A 19617-nucleotide genomic window follows, 5' to 3' on the forward strand; every position below is an offset into this window, starting at 1 on the left:
ACAGATATATTTGTCCTCCTATACCACTTCTAGAATGAATAATTCTGAGATGAAAAGAAAGATGACATGTTCGCACTCCATTATCATATCCAAAAACGTAAAAATAATTTTTTTCTCCTTTGTTATGTGCCAAAGAATAGGTAAAAGTACCTTTTCATAGGAAGGTACCTTTATAAATTATATGTATAAATAGAACACTTCAATGGGTTTACAGTAATACTTACCAGTCATTAGTGAAATATAAACGATTTTTAGTATGTATCGAAATGAAAAACGTTTACCTTATATAAAATAACCTACTTATTTTATGTATTATTATATTCCATTTAATATATTTGGACATGTACAACATTGTCCAAATATATTAAATGGAATATAATAATAATAATAATAATAAATCCATTTATTGCCATACATGCCAATACATCCAATATAATATCACGAAATAATATCCGTAAAATATGAATAGCTATATTTGTGACGTATTTACTCGCTTATTCAAATAAATTCATGAACATCAGTTTCACTTTATAATTAGCCAAAAGTACCTACAATTGCAATATTACACTCGTCATTTATAACATAGTGGAATGGGTTCCCCGATTTAAGCTTTGGTTATATGAAAAATCGTCTTTAGTCTTAATGAAATAGTATGTGATTAGCATGGAAGTAACACTACCTAAGTATCTTCATGGGAATTTCGTAATGAGCAATATAATTAAAATCAGCTATTATTAGAACTGCTCTGATATTACGTCATCACAAGAAAAAGGTTGAATAGATTTCAGTTAAAGGGGTGTGTGATTGATCAGAATTTTTCGAGCAAATCATGTCTAAATTAAGTGTTGGCAATTTCCTAATACACAGAGAAGTGCACTATAAAGTAGTAAGTACCAAAATTGGAATCTTCGGGACTTCCAATATAAACGACAGTTGATAATAAATAACGTATGTTTTCAACTTCATTAAATATGTTGAAAATTTGTAGAATGAATCCTTATATAAGAATATATAGGATATATATAGTATATATAAGAATCCTGTAATAGAAACTCAAAGTATGCGGCAATTTTATTTATATAGATAATTTAATAAATAAATAAAATTGCAGCATTTGTTACAATTGCTGTAAATGTTTATAAAAATAAATATTTTTAAGTTTATAATAAATCTACAAATATACAAATATATATATAAATGTACAGCGTAACTCGTAACAATTACATATTTTTCTGGCGTGATTGTCACTAAATAAACTCCCATAGTTTCAGAATTGGGTGAGAAACCGTTGCAGAAAACGGCGATGCAATGAGACCGTTGAGGCGGCTCGTGACGAGGGCGCGGGCGGCGCACGGCTTCGGCGGCGGCGGCTATACAGGCATACGAAAGCTCCGCTCCGTACTAGCGATGCCGTTAGCGCAGGCTCGGGCGGGCGGCAGCGGCGAGGCGGCCGCGGGCGGGCCGTGGGAGGTACCGTTAATGACGTCGCCACCGTGACGTCACATCCGTGACGTCAGACAGCGCGATATAGCCACCAGCCTCAGCGGCGGCGGCCTCAGTAACGCACCGCCCGTTCACAAGCGCGTACCTCCGTGCACCTTCTCGCGAACCACTTCGACTTTGCCGACAGATTGAGTGAGTGAGTGCGCGTGCAGTGAGTGGAATGTGCTCGGCCGCATGAGGATCCTGCTGAGCGAGCTGGGACTGTCCGGCGCGTGCTTCGGCCTGACCCTGGAGTCGCGCGAAACTTCGCTGGACCCTGAAAAGCCTGCGCCAGGTCAGCGCCCGCACGACGATACGCGATCCAATACTTCTGTGTTTATTTTCGCTTTCGTTGTGTAGAACCTCTGGGTGTTGTAGACTTTGTGTGGAACTGTCGTGACAATGGCTATCGGCTAGAATGCGAGGTGCGTTGCTGACGCCCTCCAGCCAACACTGCGCCTTTAGACAATTCCAACACACACGTACGTACTCCCCTTTTTGTTTATTTTTTTTTTATTACCTACAATATTTTTTCTTATTCTGTTGTTTTATTTATAAGTTGACTTTCCTTTCTGTCCTTTTACAATATGTTGTTCCTTGTTATACTTACATCAATAAAAAGAAGTACTTATTCCTTGAAAATAAAATAACGAAGTCATAATATATTTTAGAATAGTTTCGTAACATTTATTATCATAATTTATTTAAAACCCAGAGCAGTTAGGTTATATTTAATATCGTAACTTTGATATAAGTTACGATATTAAATAACTTTTAACTGCATTTTTTTTTTATATAATTTACTCCTACACGTACAAACATAACAATAACCAACCAAGTATTTCTTAATATGGATATAAAGACATTCATGTCTATATTTTATTTAAGTTTTACCCTACGTAGCGCAGTTACTTTTTGATGGTTTGGTCATAGATTTTTTCTCGGTCGATCACGTTTTAAATAGAGTTTATTAAACTCGTGTCTATCTCGGTATAGTTTATTATGATACTTAACATTTGTTGTCTATTCCTAACATGTATATGACTAGAGAAATATTTTTTTTACAAATTTCAAGTCACGTGATTAATGTATTTTTCATAAAAGTTATTTTTAATGTAGCGGTATACATTTATATTGAATTCATTTCTTCAAATCTGGCGAACAACAGATTTTTTTGCGCCTGAATGGTTGTTTTAATAAAAACATTCTCAACAAACTAAATTAAATAATATGCCGACAATTAAATTGTATGCATATGTAAAACGACATCGAAAGTTGCTCCTGACTACTCCATCCGGGATTCCAATCATAAGGAATTTTATAATATGCCATTTAGATTATCATATAGTAATGATAATAATAATTTTATTTACTATATGTAATCATTTAGATATATTGTTCTAGTGTGATAAATAGAAATTGTATTTGAACATTTAGAAAAAGGTGGAAAATTATGATAGCATTCGATAAGCCAAAACTTTAAAAAAAGAATCCTTGTGTTCAAAGTTCTAACTATAGGTATTTTATATATATATATATAAATTACCTAAGTAATAAATGTATAGATAGTTCTATAGATAAGGTAGTAATTGTTAATTTTCTTTCTATTAATGATATTTTTTTTCACAATGGATCAATTTGAGTCAGCTCCAACTATCGAGTTTATTTTTATTAATAGAAAAAAGAAGACGATGTCTTATAATAAATGAGAATAAATATTTAATTTACTTTCCTTTTTAACACACTTCCCATAAAAATTGAATTAACTATAAACAATACGTAATAACTAATCAAAAATTTCATATTTGTTACTTTTTTCACATATATATGTATGTATTATATTTTAATACATAATTCAGCAATAAAAATATTAAAAACCGTTAACAATCTGTATATTCTTAATTTTTTATTTCAAAATTAACTTTCCAATTACAAAATATACGACCGCGCCGTCACTTCTACAAACAAAATAGATTATTTTTATTGGTGCTCAATATTGCTCAACTCAAAAAGAGGGATTAGTAGTTTAACGAATCTATACGTGGCATTGTACTCCGTAAAGGAATGGACTTATTATGATGCGTTTTTACCGCCGACGTGATCGAGATGGGTTTTAGCTATCGGAGATACCTAAAATGTTAATTTTTTATATATCTACAATTATTATTTAATACTACCGGTGTCATGGAATATATAGGTAAGATATTCCATCTGCATGTACATATACAAGTTTTGACAATTACAATTATCAAATTTAAATTATTTTCATATATGTAAAGTCTCTACCTACCCTGGCATTTATTATTAAATTGAAATCCTAATTATGTAAATGTACTATATAATTTATAATACATAATTTTAAATAGAGTTTGTATCGCTTAGTTTATAAAATATTTATTTCTTAAAATAAATATTTAATATAATATATAAATATAAAGACCAATGTAATACCACTTACGCCACAACAAGTGAAATCAACATAATCTTATTAGTATATATATATATATCTAACGATGTACTCTAACTATGATAAACTCAAATATATACTGTAGTTTAATGTTTTTAAATATATGAATTAACTAAAGCTCTGTATAATTAGAGTCAAGTATAGATATAATACAAACGGGTAATGGTGCAATAAATTTCAACACTTAAGAGGACTGGTCGAAGAAGAATCGTGTAGACCGCATAAATTATACCCATAGCGATGTCATAAGAGTTAGATGTACATAAATAGCGCCACCTCATTCGCGCCATTATTTTATTTTTATTACCTACCAATCAACTGAACACGGTGAATTGTCTTCGGATTTGTTTCACCCAGAACGAGTTAGGTAACAGTTGTGACTATAATGTGGGATGTTTATGTCGCGATAGCCTCCGGTCTCCGAAGCCGATGGCCTCAGCCAAACTGCCTGCTACTTGCTCAATTCACTGTCGCAACCGGCAGACGTTGCACCTGCCGGCCATCGAGATGCGAGCCTCTGCAAATTGCCGACGCATAATATTGTAACACGGCTCATCTTAATAATCATCAGTCGATACACATTAGACATATAGGCAACCGCTGACCCTGCACACTGTACACCACACATATACAATAATGTACATCGCACACTACATGCCGGACGACCCGAGAAACATCAAGTTCGGTAAAACAAACTTTCACTTTTTATTGATACTTATTATTATCTTGTGAGTTGTGAACGTATACAGACTCACGAATACCTATGATTTGCCTAATAGAAGACAAAAGTGGTCCTATTAAAATAATATATGAATATATTTTGAGTTTAAATTAAGTATTAAAATTTTATAGACTAAAAATGCAAATTGATATTTGAATAACAAAATACGTTTGGATTCAACTAACGAATGATCTTGTGACTTGAACTAGATATAGCATGATATAGTTACTTACCTGGAGCGATAGGTACCTAATGGCATAATTCATTTATAGCGTGAATGCTATTGACAGATAGAGAATGATACAATACAACGTTATCGTACAGCTGGCGTGACGTCACCGCGGAGTTACAGCCCCACGTGCGTCACTCTAACTGACGCCACCCATGGGTGGACTGTCCTCTGCACCAAAGGGGTCCCATCCCGCTACCTACCCGCAGTAAAACTGACGGCTCTCACTCTCTATACGTTATGTTGGAAAACTGTTGTTTTATTTTTGCATTATAATAGATGTTTCGTTGGTCTTTTAATAAATATTTGGTATAACGTATAACTGAAACTATAATCTCAAAACTCGCAATACTATAAAAAATAAAACAATGAAAATGAAAGTCGATTCTTACATCGAAGGTTCAGGTCAAATAAGTAGGTAGATACAAGGTGCAGAAATACAAGAATATCTCAGTTTAATAGATCGATATTGAAATTATTAAGCATCCATTTTCAACGCTCTTAAAAAGAATATTTTCCTTTTTTTACATTTCTAATAATTTATCTACCTAATAAATTAATATAAAATTATCCTAACAGAATTATTAGTGTCTGAAGAAGTATCACAGACTCTGACAGACGTACGAACACGCACCACCACCACAAGGCACCAGAAAAAAACCTTTTACTTTTCGGTAACTTTATAATGTAGAAAGAAAAAAATCATTTTTACAATTACTATCGTAAAATCCAATTGCAAGGAAACTAAAATATTACTGAAGACAGTAAAAGTGACGACCTAATTTACGAGTAAGATAAATATCTTTATTGATAAAAGCTCCTAATTATCAATCAGTACTCCCATTTAAGTACGTAGGTAATTGTGTATAGTGAATCTGCAGAATATTTTTAGCCATTCATTTTGTAGTCGTTCGCTGTTCTGAAGCGTAATTACGTCACACCATCTAAAAATATAGAGTGGTTGGAAAACGGCTAGTGTGGGGTGGAAAGGGGCGCGAGGCGGCATGGTTCGGTCTCGGCCCTGCATCGAGCGACGCCTGTGACGTCATGCCTCCATTACGTCATATATCGACCGGCGTTACGGCTCAAGGACGCCCTTGCCTAATCGACCACCAACTTCCTAACTTACCGTCCGTTTTGCACGTAAAGGGGCGTAGAACGTGATATACACACAGTGTTACGTCATCGAAGTCTGGAATTTCGAAGGTTTAGGAATAGCTATATAAGTATCTACGTCTTTAACAATGTATGGTTTTAATGAAGTATATATATAAATAAGAGCCTGGGCAACTTCTTTTAAATCTTTTAGAGCCTAAACTTATTGAAACAAAATTTTGAGATGTCGTCTAGTCAGTGCACTACTCTCATGTAAATTGAATCTGTAGTAATATTATTATATATAATGTAAAAAAGTTATAATTTTTTTGTGAATATTTATGCAACGGAGATATAATTAGCGCAATCAATCTAAGAAATGGAAAAAAATATCAATATGTACCTGTTTACTTGCAATAAATAAATAATTTTGGAATATAAGCTACAAGGCGAATAACTATTGCTTATATATAAAATAATGTTTAAAAAATAGAGAAAAAAATATCTCTACCGAAATAGCAATTGACGGTCTAGTTTCTTTATAAGCAACTTGACTGGAATCAGTTCAGAAGTGCCAACTTGACTTTGTCGTCCTTCTCGACCGGAAATTTATTATTTCTGCTTCTACTATATGCTTTATAATATAACTATATTGTTTCATATTAAATCTGTCACAGGAAGAACTTAACGAAAGGTAACTTAAAAAATATTTCCTTATCGCGATTTACTTAATTTACTTTTACTTGAAGAAAATATACAAGAAAAGTATAAATATAGAGTTTAATAAAAAGCGATAACTAGAGTTACGACTACAGATATTCGCACAGATAAACATAATGTACACGAACTATATATATATATATATATAGTTCATATTCAGGTTCGTGTACAGTATGGGTTATACCTGTTATTACATTTGAATACGACTTAATAAATTTACGTTTACATATCTGTTTATTCTATAACAGCAGACATAAAACTAGACAAATTAAATAATATATAATAAATTAAATTAAATTTGTTTTAATAAGATGAAAGCAGCAGTTTACAAATATGTAGCATACAAAATGATCGCGGTGGCGTGACGTCAGACAGTATGACGTCACAGACACCTACCCACCCACGTGCTTTCGCTGCCTTCACCACAGCTGACAGTCTCGCTCTCATGTCCGTCAGAATCTATAATTTCGTACTAATTACTCAGAATATTTTATATATACCTGTCTATTACTATTAAACCTATATTACATACAAAATAGATATATGATTAGAAAGGTATATTTTACTTTATTGAGAAAGAAACGCTCAAATTGCCATACATGCAAACGGACATTTTTCAGACAAAATGATATTAATTAGTCAGTTAGGTATATATATGTATTCTTTAAGAATGAGTATTCTCATATTATATGCCTCCTGTAATAAATAACATAACAGACGGCTATCGATCAATTAGTCTTCAGGAATGGATTGCACGAACAGAACTCGTATTATGAGTATTGTAATGGTACATTGTAATGGTCCATATTTATAAATAATGATTCCATTTCAGTCCCTGAAAAGAATGCAGTGATTATTGCAAAATGACATTTCAGATATTATTTCAAATTGTGAATTGGTTAAAAGAGATTTGGGAGTATGAGTGGTCTCTCAAATTAATACTTCAATCAACAACTTCGTACTAGAGTATGTTCAACTTCTCGCGTAACTTCGTAAGTAATTTTATGGAAAACATTAAGTAAAATTATTTTGTAATTAGACAAAACTTTCCAATGACCTATATTTAAACCGTATCTTCTGTCATTGCTAGGATCCGCAACAACTAAAACTTGTCATAATTAAAATTTATAATAAAACTGGTTTGTATACCAATCACAATGTTCGCCAATTTTTATCGGTCGATGACGAAGTCCTTATTTTTTATCGTTGTCACTTCCGTGAGCAATTTTTTAAATTATTGTTTTAATTTGCTTAATTTACTACTATTTCATAGATTATCTTAGAGAAGATAATAACCACGTTTAGTCATATATAGTAGTGTTAGCGACAACAACATTTTAAAATCATTAATTAAAATGCATTTAAATAATGTTTCAATGCATTTTAATTAATGGTTTATCATAATAAATAATTTACAAAGCTTTTTATATAGCAAAGTTAAAAGATGAAAATAGTGTATTGAAATAGTAGCACGCGGCCTTTAAATCCGGGTTGCGTATCTGTCCAAATAACATTAATTGAACAATAATTTATTATTTAAGCATATTTCAATTGAAAAAAAGGATTTTTTTTGCAAATATTTAATAATTATCTATTTGCTAAAGTGAATTCCATTTTCCTCACTATAAGTATTATAATATTTTTGTAATTTAGAAAACATATTCTAAAATACAACTTATGTGTATAACTAATGATCACCGTTAATAGAATATCAACACCTATACGTAAAAGTGACGATCTAAAATCGTCATTTTCGCTTACATTACAATGACAGCCAACTGTAATCATATCCATCTTAGCGGCAATTATACATATCAAAACAACGTCAATAAATAATGTCCGCATCGAATCATACTCAAGTTTCAGTAATACGTATTGGTGTGACTCTTACGCAAAAATGCTACGCGCATAAACGTCACGGCGGTGCCGCGGCGCGGCGTACGAAAGCTCCCACGCCATTATGACAAACAAATAGCTGAAGTACATATGGCAGTGTGAATACACAAATACATATGTAGTGATTCTACACAATTACAGCCGTTCCCGTGGAGACTAGTGGGGTGGTTGCTTAGCACAATCAATAGCTTGTTTGCTGGCATTCAGCGCCATCTACCGGGGGTACTGAATATGAGTAGGGCCAGTTTCTACTGCTTACTCGTGTCAGCAATATAAACATTAAGTGCAGGGTTGACGAGAACTTTACAAAGCTACAAAGCTTTGAAGAGTTAAGTTCATGGTTAAATAATAAGTTTCATGGTATTCCAAAAGATGTCGCAACCACAACAATACTAGCTGTGCCCGTAGGTTTTACCTGCATTAAATTGATAGCATATGTGTAATGCTGAATTAGAAAGTATATTATTGTAAAGTTTCATTAAAATGCTTTCAGTAGTTTTTGCGTGAAAGTGTATCCAACACATATCCATCCATCCACACTCACAAATTTCCGCGTTTATAATATTAGTAAGATATATTACTCCACTTATGACCAGCATTAATTTCTATTAACTTTATTTTAAATTTGGTTAGTATTAGCTAACCAATCTATAAAACTAGAAAATTCATTAAATTCTTGTAATATTAACATAAGTTTTAATTAATAATAAATAATAAAAGATTTTAGCTTTATTTTCAAATATGTTAGTAGAATATTATACATTTAGCATAACAACATCAATATATAGATTATATCTTAATCGATATTCTAAGAAAATATTTCAACTAATATTATAGAGGAAAAAAGAAAGTTATATTTTTTCATATATAATAAACTATACGTACTTACGATTTTAACTTATATTTCTTCTGTAGAAAACTAAACTAGGTGATCGTATCACCTAGAAACAAGGAATTTATTATATTAAAAAAAATAAGTTCCCTCAATAATTACATCCATGCGATGCCGGGGAAAGTCACAGACTAGATAAGACTAGTTCAAAAAATTTGTAAATCCATAAACAGTGATTATAACGTAACAATGGTTAGGTATTACGATGCTGTTCATATTGCTATAATCTCACATTGAAGTCATTAAAACTTCGTTAATCTTTCTGAACTAGATTCTGGACCACTATATTTCCTTCCTTCGTGCTATATAATATTCCGTTCATACCCCTTCTTATAATGGTAGAGCCACTCGCAAGAGCGAACTCTCAATCCTCACGTAGCCGCTGCTCTGAAAATTAATACTTAGATAAACTCATATTTATTTACAATTTATCTTCCTGTAAAATTACGGTAATATTCGGTCAGCTGTTTAGTTATGAAAAGGCAACGTATCTGTACGTTCTCTTGCGACAGTAGTTGTAAACACACTTGCGTATTATAGATTTGGCGTTTTATATTTGGTAACTATCGACTTTTATTTTCACAATAGAAATGAGAAAAACATTAAGAAGGAAATCGTGGGTGGTTATATATTATAGTATACGTTGTAATATTAATTACTCTACGAGTAGAATTAAGATTTATCTTACTTTTTTATAGTTATGTGACCGTATTTTGTAACCGTCGTCAATAGAATATTAGTGCCGCTGGCTTACAAAATTGCAAATTTATTTGCTAACGACTTGTGGTCTTAAACTTGCTATTCCTGAGGACTACCTTGATATTGAATAGTTATTGTCTTACAAATCCACCTTACGAACCAGACAAAAAAACGAGCTTGTTTATAGAATGGCGAGAGAGATATGGTTGAAATTCAAACAAATATAGCAGTTAATTTGCTTTGTTACAGACACGCGGCAAGGTTTTAGTATATAATAAAACAAATTCTCTTAAATTTTTTGATTAATGTTTTACGTAACCCACAGAAATCCTAAATTCATTACTTAGTCTAAGTACGCCGGTTCAAAATTAAAATATAATATTCTTGTTTAAGTTTTTTTAACTAAAATAGGTAAGGCATAAAGACACGTAAAATAAAAAGATTTGTTTACTAAATATATTTTAGAAAATAACAATAGTAAAATTTATAAGACAACTGCTCATTGTAACAAAAGGTTATATATTTTTTTATACACGTAGAGTTATTTTCTGTAATGCTGTGAACATAAATACACAAATGTTATGAACATTAAAGAACTTAGTTAAAATAAACACATTCCTCGCTATAGTTGTGTACGGTATTTGTATAACATATTTTAGAAAATAATGTAACGTATTTATACCTACTCAAGGTATAAATATGTTATATTTTTTAAGGTTTTTAATTTTAGGTTCTTAGTTGTATTAAGTTATGTAAATAAAGTTAAGGAATAATGTAATATAATATACGATGTATTAAGTTATTCTAGTACATTACTTAATAGACATCATGAACACAATTTAAATCCCAAATACTTTTTCCTCCTTTTTCATAATGAATATTACCTAATAAAAATAGGTAATAGAAAAAAACCTAACCACACTATAAAATGGACAAGTGAGAGTGTTGATACTTGACCTATAGAAACCCCAGCAGTCATGTAGGTATATACTAAATTATGACAGGTTGGCAAATATTAGTTAATGAGTGTTATGTACTCAAGAAATTAGTATTAAAATCTGTGTATGTTGAATGTCATCATATTATAATACTTTATAAACATATATTTCTTAAAAGGAAGAACAGATATTTTTATGGTTCTCTCGTGTAAATAGTAAACAACTAATTATATTGTGAGACTTAATTAACAGTAGTAGTACACAGAAGTATTTAATTATTTAATTCATTGTATAGAACAGAAGGAAAATTTCTAATAGGTCAATACTTCGGGCATGAAAACGTTGTTGTCAGTCGATTTATCAATTTTCTATGATTTTTTTTATGAAGATATTTTTCAGTAAATGTAACCTCGTAATTCTCAGAAATTCTTATTTACCGCTCCAATCTTTACCTACGTTGTGTTATATTTCTTTTATGATACATATCATAACCGTCATGTGTACTACAATTTTATTTATACATTAAAATAGAGATTTCATCAAAAACACATACAACACTAAGAAATTTCTATAGGTAAATGTGTGTGTTTCAATACTTTATTATATCCTAATCAATCAAAAATAGATAATAATAGTTGTATGCACACCACCAGGGTACCTATACAAACAACAATATTATACCTACATATTTTTCAATAATTTTCCAACAACAAAAGCTTTATACTGTTTTGTCTGTAGCTTATTAAGACTGGAATTAATGGTTCTTAACATAATAGAAATTGCAAATGCCACTGATTTCATAACCTCCCAAGGGATCCATCGACTTTTCGCCCCAAAAATTTTGTATTGCCATCATCATGCAAATACACACTTAATTCCTTCGGTCCAAAAACTAATATGCAATGAAGGGAGACCTGCACATATTACATTTCATTGTTAAACATAGACTAGGTGAATACATAGGATTCAATTTTCGGGGCGTGGCAAATCAAGCACCGTGACACAATGTATTCAAAACGCCAATATTCGGTGGGCAAAACTGCAGTATAAATTAGAAGACCTTTCTTTTTCCTCCTCACTCGTAATAGTGGAGTAGGGATCGGTAGCTGGTCAGTAGACACAAATCGCGATAGTTTTATCGATTTATCAGTTACGAGTACTCGGTGAAGGAAGAACCAAAGTATGTTCGCCGAGGGTAAATATAAAAGATGCATGGCATTGGCTAGTATAGCGTGATAGTTCAAAAGACGGCGCCGTCAATTCCACATCTAACCGTTTCCTAGCACATTTACAATCCACCCCTCCATTGTTATTGTCAATTTTGTTGCCGATACGTTATTCGGAATATTTTTGAATCAGTGAAAATATAGTTTTGTATAAAAATAAATAAAACTTGAATGTAATAGTAAATTTTTAAATCGAAATGTTTGGTTGTTGCAGGGCCGAGCGCCATAGAGCCGCGCTCGCCAAGCGCTTTTTCGTCTAACCCTTCCAGCATGCTACTGCTGCAGACACACGTAAGTAATACTATATAATTATTATTACATATATACATATTTATAATTCGAATGATTCAAATAAATAACCTGCCGTTCAAAAATACTAACATTAGCCTATGGCATGAATTGCAACGCAGACGTCACAATATTACACTGTGACATACTTGCTATCCCTAATGCGTTCATTCTTAAAGACTTAAGTGTTTCGCCTTACTTACATATATTTAAATATTAATTTCACTGTTATGTGTCAACGCTAAACTTCATTATAGAAGGTGCAGCCAGTTACTTAGAATTAGAAATAGGTCAGCCTGGATTACTTTGTACAAATGATTCCTCTTAAAAGATAATATTTACCAATTTAATGTATCCTTTGGTGTGAATACTATGGAAAGGACATAAATTTAAAATAGGAAATTAAAACCAAGATTTTTACTTTTTAACAAACTATTTAACATTCCTATTTAAACATATATAATAATAAAAAATTGGCTATTGAATTATTATCTAAATAAAACACCCTTTAAATTAAAGCCATATAAAAATTATGCCTGAATGTCGTTGACCGCAAGGTGCGACAAATATGTATTAAGCACGCCATTGGTGGGACGTGGCCGCCCCAGACACCTACTACCGCCTACCGTTTCTATAACGCCTCCAATATTGATTGTCTTTTTTAATTTCAGAGCAACTACGGTTCGTCCTTCACTGATTTATTATCGCCGCAATATCAAGAAGACTCGACTGAAATTTTAGAAGAAAATTTAGATCCATTTCCAGACGTTGAATTTCACGCACCTATTCCTGTTGAAGTTAAGTCACAGCGAACGACGCCTGTAAGCGACCCTTCTTCGCCTACTTTAGGACCAACGCTGCCCAGTTTTGAAGAAACATACTCAGTTCGCTACCCCAAACAAGAAATGGCAGAATTTGGCATAAAAATGGATGAAGATTGTTACAATGTTAGCTCATACGCTCACCAAGGACATACATCTACACAATTGTTATACCCATATCACCAACCGTCAATTCCCTATGTACCATCAACTTATTACGCACCAGCCCAACCTTGTAGTCCAACATTTGATACAGGTGGAATTAATCACGCTCAGGATTCATATTCTCTGCCTCCTTTTCCAAGCTCGGTAGACATTCATATATCTACAGATCAGTCAAGGCAACGACGAGCATCGTTGCCGGTACAACGATCAGAATCTAGCAGTTCTAATGATAGCCCAAAACTACATGGTGGAAGAGTACACTGCATGCAAGCATCAGCGCCTAGTTCCGCTTCAAGTTCTCCTGGGGGAGCTCCTCCAGAAGGAATAGGGCAACGCGCCGCTCCTTCTTCACCAAGTCAACTATGTGCCGTATGTGGCGATACGGCAGCCTGTCAACACTATGGTGTTAGAACATGTGAAGGTTGCAAAGGCTTTTTTAAAAGAACTGTACAAAAAGGCTCTAAATATGTTTGTTTAGCCGAAAAATCATGTCCTGTTGATAAAAGAAGACGGAACAGATGCCAATTTTGCCGATTTCAGAAATGTCTAGCAGTTGGTATGGTTAAAGAAGTCGTAAGGACAGATTCTTTAAAAGGAAGACGTGGAAGGTTACCTTCGAAACCAAAATGTCCTCAAGAATCACCACCAAGCCCTCCAATATCTTTGATTACGGCCCTTGTTAGAGCACATGTTGATACTTCACCTGATTTTGCAAATCTTGATTATTCACAATACAAGGAACCAAATCCAATGGAACCTCCTATGTCAGATTTAGATGTGATTCAGCAATTTTATTCTCTACTAACAACCTCAATTGATATGATAAAGGTTTTCGCTGAGAAAGTTCCTGGATATGGAGATTTATGCCCTGAAGACCGTGAACAATTATTTGCATCAGCCCGACTCGAACTGTTTGTTTTACGACTTGCCTACCGTACTCGCCCTGAAGATACCAAACTTATCTTCTGCAATGGCCTCGTACTTGACAAGAGACATTGTCAGCGATCCTTTGGAGACTGGCTGCATGCTGTGCTCGATTTCAGTAACACTTTGCACTCCATGGACATAGACATCTCTACATTCGCCTGTCTTTGTGCACTTACCTTGATAACAGGTGTGTATAACTAAACATTCTTCTTTTTATATTAGTTTTTGCTAAATCAATAAAATGAAATTATAAATCAGTCTCCTTAATTTGTAACATGGCGTCTATAGAAAAAAGAAGTAAAAGTTACATTACGGTATTATCAACTGTCGTTCCTTAAAGGAATAAAGTAACATACTAACTTCATTTATTTATTAAATATATGCAAGAAAAAAAAATTATAAAAGAAAAGTATTACGAATATTTTTTTAGAGCAAACGACATGAATATACAATATTTATAGTTTATTCTTAAATTATACTCAAAATTTCTACCTGTCAATTTAGGAGCATCAAAAGAATTTTAAATTAGTGTTCATAAGTGTATTAGAATTAAATATCTGCACTAAAACATTTACTATTATATTTATGATTATGAAAATAACGTTATTTTTTTAATATCCTAACAAGTGTTAAAAATCGAAAGTACAATAATGTTTTTGTCTGTTTCTAAATAAAAATTATTAGTCATCCATGTACTACCAAATTTAATATAAAATGATTCAGCTATTCATTATAATTAAATTACATAGACACAATTATCCTTTTTATAAAGTTTATAAATTAATATAATTCGAATCGACATATAAAATATATTTTATATTTTGTTATCAGAGAGACACGGTCTAAAAGAACCCCATCGTGTGGAGCAACTGCAGATGAAAATAATAGGATGCCTTCGCGCCCATATGCCAGGCGGAGGAAGCGGAAGTGCCAGCGGAGCCCCCCACTTCAGCCGCGTACTTGGCGCCCTACCTGAACTGCGCTCCCTATCTGTACAGGGACTTCAACGCATTTTCTACCTGAAACTCGAAGACTTAGTGCAAGCACCACCTCTCATCGAAAATATGTTTCGCGCCAGCCTTCCTTTTTAGGCAGCAACACTTCCCAAGGACCACTCCCGCCTTTAAAATGCATTCTCCTGCTATTTTTAGAACCGACTCCGTTATTTTTAAGCGTTTAGATTGAAAAAATATTTTTATAGACTAATTGGAAGTTTTATAGATTACGATCTCCCACGGAATCGGTTCGTATTAAGTATCAGTTTGATATAGATAAGTAAGCGTATAAGACAATCGTATTGCATAAGAACTAAGTTAAGCTTAATTTATTATACATAAAAAATACTTATCTAGTTTTGTCATATTTGGGTGTGATTTTGTTTAATCTTATAGTATCGTGTACTTAGTCTGCATTTGAGTTACCGCTCGTGATCAATGGCATCTTGTCGTACAAATATTCCTATGTTATTTACTTGCGTATTATTTAGATAAGAAAAATCTAGTCACAAGACTTAGAAATGTTAAAAATAGGCTCGTAAACATCGGGCTTTATATACCTATAAGTAAAGTTACTTAACGAATGATTTAGACATTTGATGTCCTGTTAAACTTAAGTGTGAAAGTGCGCGGAACGCGACAGTGTCTGTGACGCGGATCTCCGCGTGTTGTTACGGCACCATAGTTAGGCAGGTACCTGCGCGTACCTAGGTGTAGGTACGCATGTCGGACCGAGCACATGATTGTTGGAAGTTACCTTTAGGTTTAAATTATTTTATAAATAATTTTAGACGCTAGGACGTTAATGTAATTTGTTATAATAAAAAATCGGCTAGAGAAAAAGTTCAGCATACACTAATATAACTCCTAAATCCATTGTGTCTTAAAGAGTACCTTCTAGATAGGTAGTGTAGAAATTTTCTCGTGTGTGTATCTTTTTATATACTCATATACATATTATATATGTAATGAGTACAAAACATATCACTTCTAATATTTTTTAATAAAGTTGACTATACTTTATATGCCAATTGGTAATGATAACTTTTATATCTGTTGGTATATGGAATATTAAGTACTTGTAAACATTATGAAATAAAAGTGTTATGTGCCTGCCCAGTGACTTGTTCAATTTCTAAAACAATATCTATTTTTTAATAAAGTCATGTTCTATCCTAAAATTGTATATATTATAGCTACAAAAAACTTAGTGATATTACAATACATCGGAACTCACTCAGCAAATACAGTGAGTTATAATATGTATATATAAATGAACAGATACTCCCCTTTATTAATTTCTCTACATTTTGCAACTACAGTTCTGTTTTAACATTTTTGATGTTTTTGCGTTTTAATATAAGTACCTACATAAGTGTAGTCAGTAACAAAAATAACTGAACACCAATGGACCTTATTGCATCACAATATGGTTCAAAACTTACATTGCGTGTTCAGTTTGTTTCGTTGCTTACTAAATCATCTATTGATTTAATAAAATATTTAGGCTGTAATCACCACACCGGACCAATAATAACAATCTAGTTAACATTGTAGGTCTCAGTGTAGGTGTTTAAATTATTCAAATATACAATGGAAATGGCTACAAGTGATATCATTAATATATTTATCGATTGGCATGACAATGGAAGTCTTATAGGAGTAGGAAAAAATAATATGTAACTATTCTTTACAAGAGACGGTTAGAAAAATGGATAAAATCCTTTGAGTAGGTACTAGGTAAAGCGCTGGATGGCCTTTTCTTCTATGATATATTAGATACAAACTTGAATACTAACTAAAAAGCAAAAATTGCAATATATATGTACATCATAATTATATGAATTTATTTATATAGTAATATATATAAGGAAAGACTGTCTACTCTCGATTGTAATCGATCGATCAATTTAGATAATTCATCTAAGTACTTATAATGTAGTGTGAAAATTCCTAATTTGAAACATATTGTTGCTTTTTCTGAAATTTCCTATCAGTAAGAAAAGTTATAACTTTTCTTTAGGATGTAGATAAGTATTAAGGTATTTATAAAGATGCGTGAAATTTATAATTTTATACAGAATTGGTCATATTTTGATATTATGATATTTTGGTATCAAGTTCTAAATGCTGGACTTTTTGCTCGATAGCCAAAAACTCCTTTATAATAGTTTTGTAGATTTATAAGTTGTAATCAAAAATTATTTCTCGTTACTTTAAACATATGACGCAATCCTAATTGTTGTACCTATTGCACTATAACATAATTTTCAGGTTGTGCTTTTTGTATTGTTACCATATACATATTTGTGATGTGTTGAGACTTCATAAGTTAGTTTGTCAATCCGTTAAGGATTCGTAAATAAATAAATAAATAACAAGATCCATATGATAGACACCATCAATTACGATTGAAACTTATCACAAAATTTTTACTAATAATTGAAACAAGAAGCAAATTCTGCCTACAAATTTTCATTTTCTCTCCTAGAAACAATAAATGATCTCCTACTAACAATTGTAAACATATTTTCCATTGTTATATATGAATGTTGCATAAATAAAAACGTGGTTTGAGTTTTTAAATTCATTGATTGATTAATAATAACGTAAATCTCACACACATAAAATTATTTCTTGACACTTTTAAATAATATGAATAACCGATCAACAAACCAAATAAATACCTACTTAAAAGTGGGATATATAAGATAAAAACCGAACCAGCGGAACATTATCCTACGTTATGTTTATCTATCTATGTTTATCTATATTAGACAGTAATTGTAATAAATTGCATTTTTTATCTCTGAATAGATGGATGTGCTTTTGTTATAATTTTCTTTGTAAATATTTCGTCAGAATATACTGATGCAAGAGCGTCATTTGAACTTTTACTCTTTCATTTTTATGTTGTCCGCCTTTAACAACCTTTTATATTGTTTAGAATTTAGTAAGCAGAATTACTTGTTGAAAGTATTTACTACTATATATATAGGTATACCTAAACTTGATGTTATATGTAATCTGATTATTTACAGTCTGCTTTATAATTGAATAAGTAAGTAAACACGTTATAGGTACAACCCTAACACCAATTGTACCTACATAAAGTATATATATATATCATCACAAATATTATTCCCGATGGGGTAGCCAAAGATATTGGACGCAACACCTGACATTTGACATTTTGTTGGTAGGTACACAACGTAGCAAGGAGCAACCCTACCTCAAATTATTTTTTTATTTCACATTAAATTCCCTTTACCAGAGAATCTGTTATAGAAATATATACAAAGGCTTCAGCCAGATTTGTAATCCCTCCTCCCTTTCTTTTTTCCTATCCTCCCTTTTAATTTTAAGTCAGGATAGTACTACTAAGCCATGATAATAAACATAAATCTCATATACGTACTAACACAGAAGTTGTTTACTACTTATATTGTGCTCTATGTACTTATATACACAGCCTACCCTGATTTTTTTTATGTTTGATAATGAAATGGTGCACCCACCTGCACGAACGTTAGACGCTGGCGGGGCACCAGTGAAGGATGATGAGATGAAGTCAGTTAGCCCATCGCTGCAAATTTGCCAGGAATATGACATGACAGTTTCCGGGGGGAACTGCGTGGAGGTCAATCTGACACGGTTCATTGCTAACAATTGGGATCACCAGTCCACATTACTAATCTCCTTAGTCTCCTTCCCCCCACTATATCACTACTACATATTATGTTATCTGTGCTACTACCTAATACACTATTATGTTATATTATATATATTCTTTATTGCACTTTTAAATACAGTTCTAAACTTAAATATATACAAAGTGAGCAAAGATGGTTTTATCTCTAAGAGAGATCTCTACCAGTCAACCCAACAATGTGGCATAGCTAGTAGTGAGTAGGTAACACCTGTGCAATTAACACTATTATGTTGAAATGTCCAAAAGTTGAGAAAAATAAAACATTTAAAGTTCAACAAATTAAATAAAGTTCTAATTGTATTATAATTATAATAAAATATACAATAATAAATAAAATAAACATT

At 32.3% G+C, this 19617-nt stretch overlaps 2 protein-coding genes across 2 annotated transcripts in view; one reads left to right on the plus strand and one right to left on the minus strand.

The window, feature by feature from the left end:
• The window catches only part of LOC131853651 (5'-AMP-activated protein kinase subunit gamma-2-like), a 42712-nt gene that overhangs the window by 13966 nt on the left and 9129 nt on the right, over positions 1 to 19617 (minus strand). The window lies entirely within an intron of this gene.
• Positions 1569 to 18279, plus strand: LOC131853652 (probable nuclear hormone receptor HR38). Its single transcript, XM_059204629.1, has 4 exons — positions 1569 to 1964; positions 12580 to 12656; positions 13325 to 14753; positions 15398 to 18279. The coding sequence occupies exons 1-4, from the start codon at positions 1901 to 1903 to the stop codon at positions 15655 to 15657; spliced, it is 1830 nt and encodes a 609-aa protein (XP_059060612.1). The 5' UTR covers positions 1569 to 1900; the 3' UTR covers positions 15658 to 18279.

This window comes from Achroia grisella, unplaced genomic scaffold, assembly GCF_030625045.1.
Source record: "Achroia grisella isolate CSIRO2021 unplaced genomic scaffold, CSIRO_AGI_Agris_v1 utg903, whole genome shotgun sequence".
NCBI lineage: Eukaryota > Metazoa > Arthropoda > Insecta > Lepidoptera > Pyralidae > Achroia > Achroia grisella.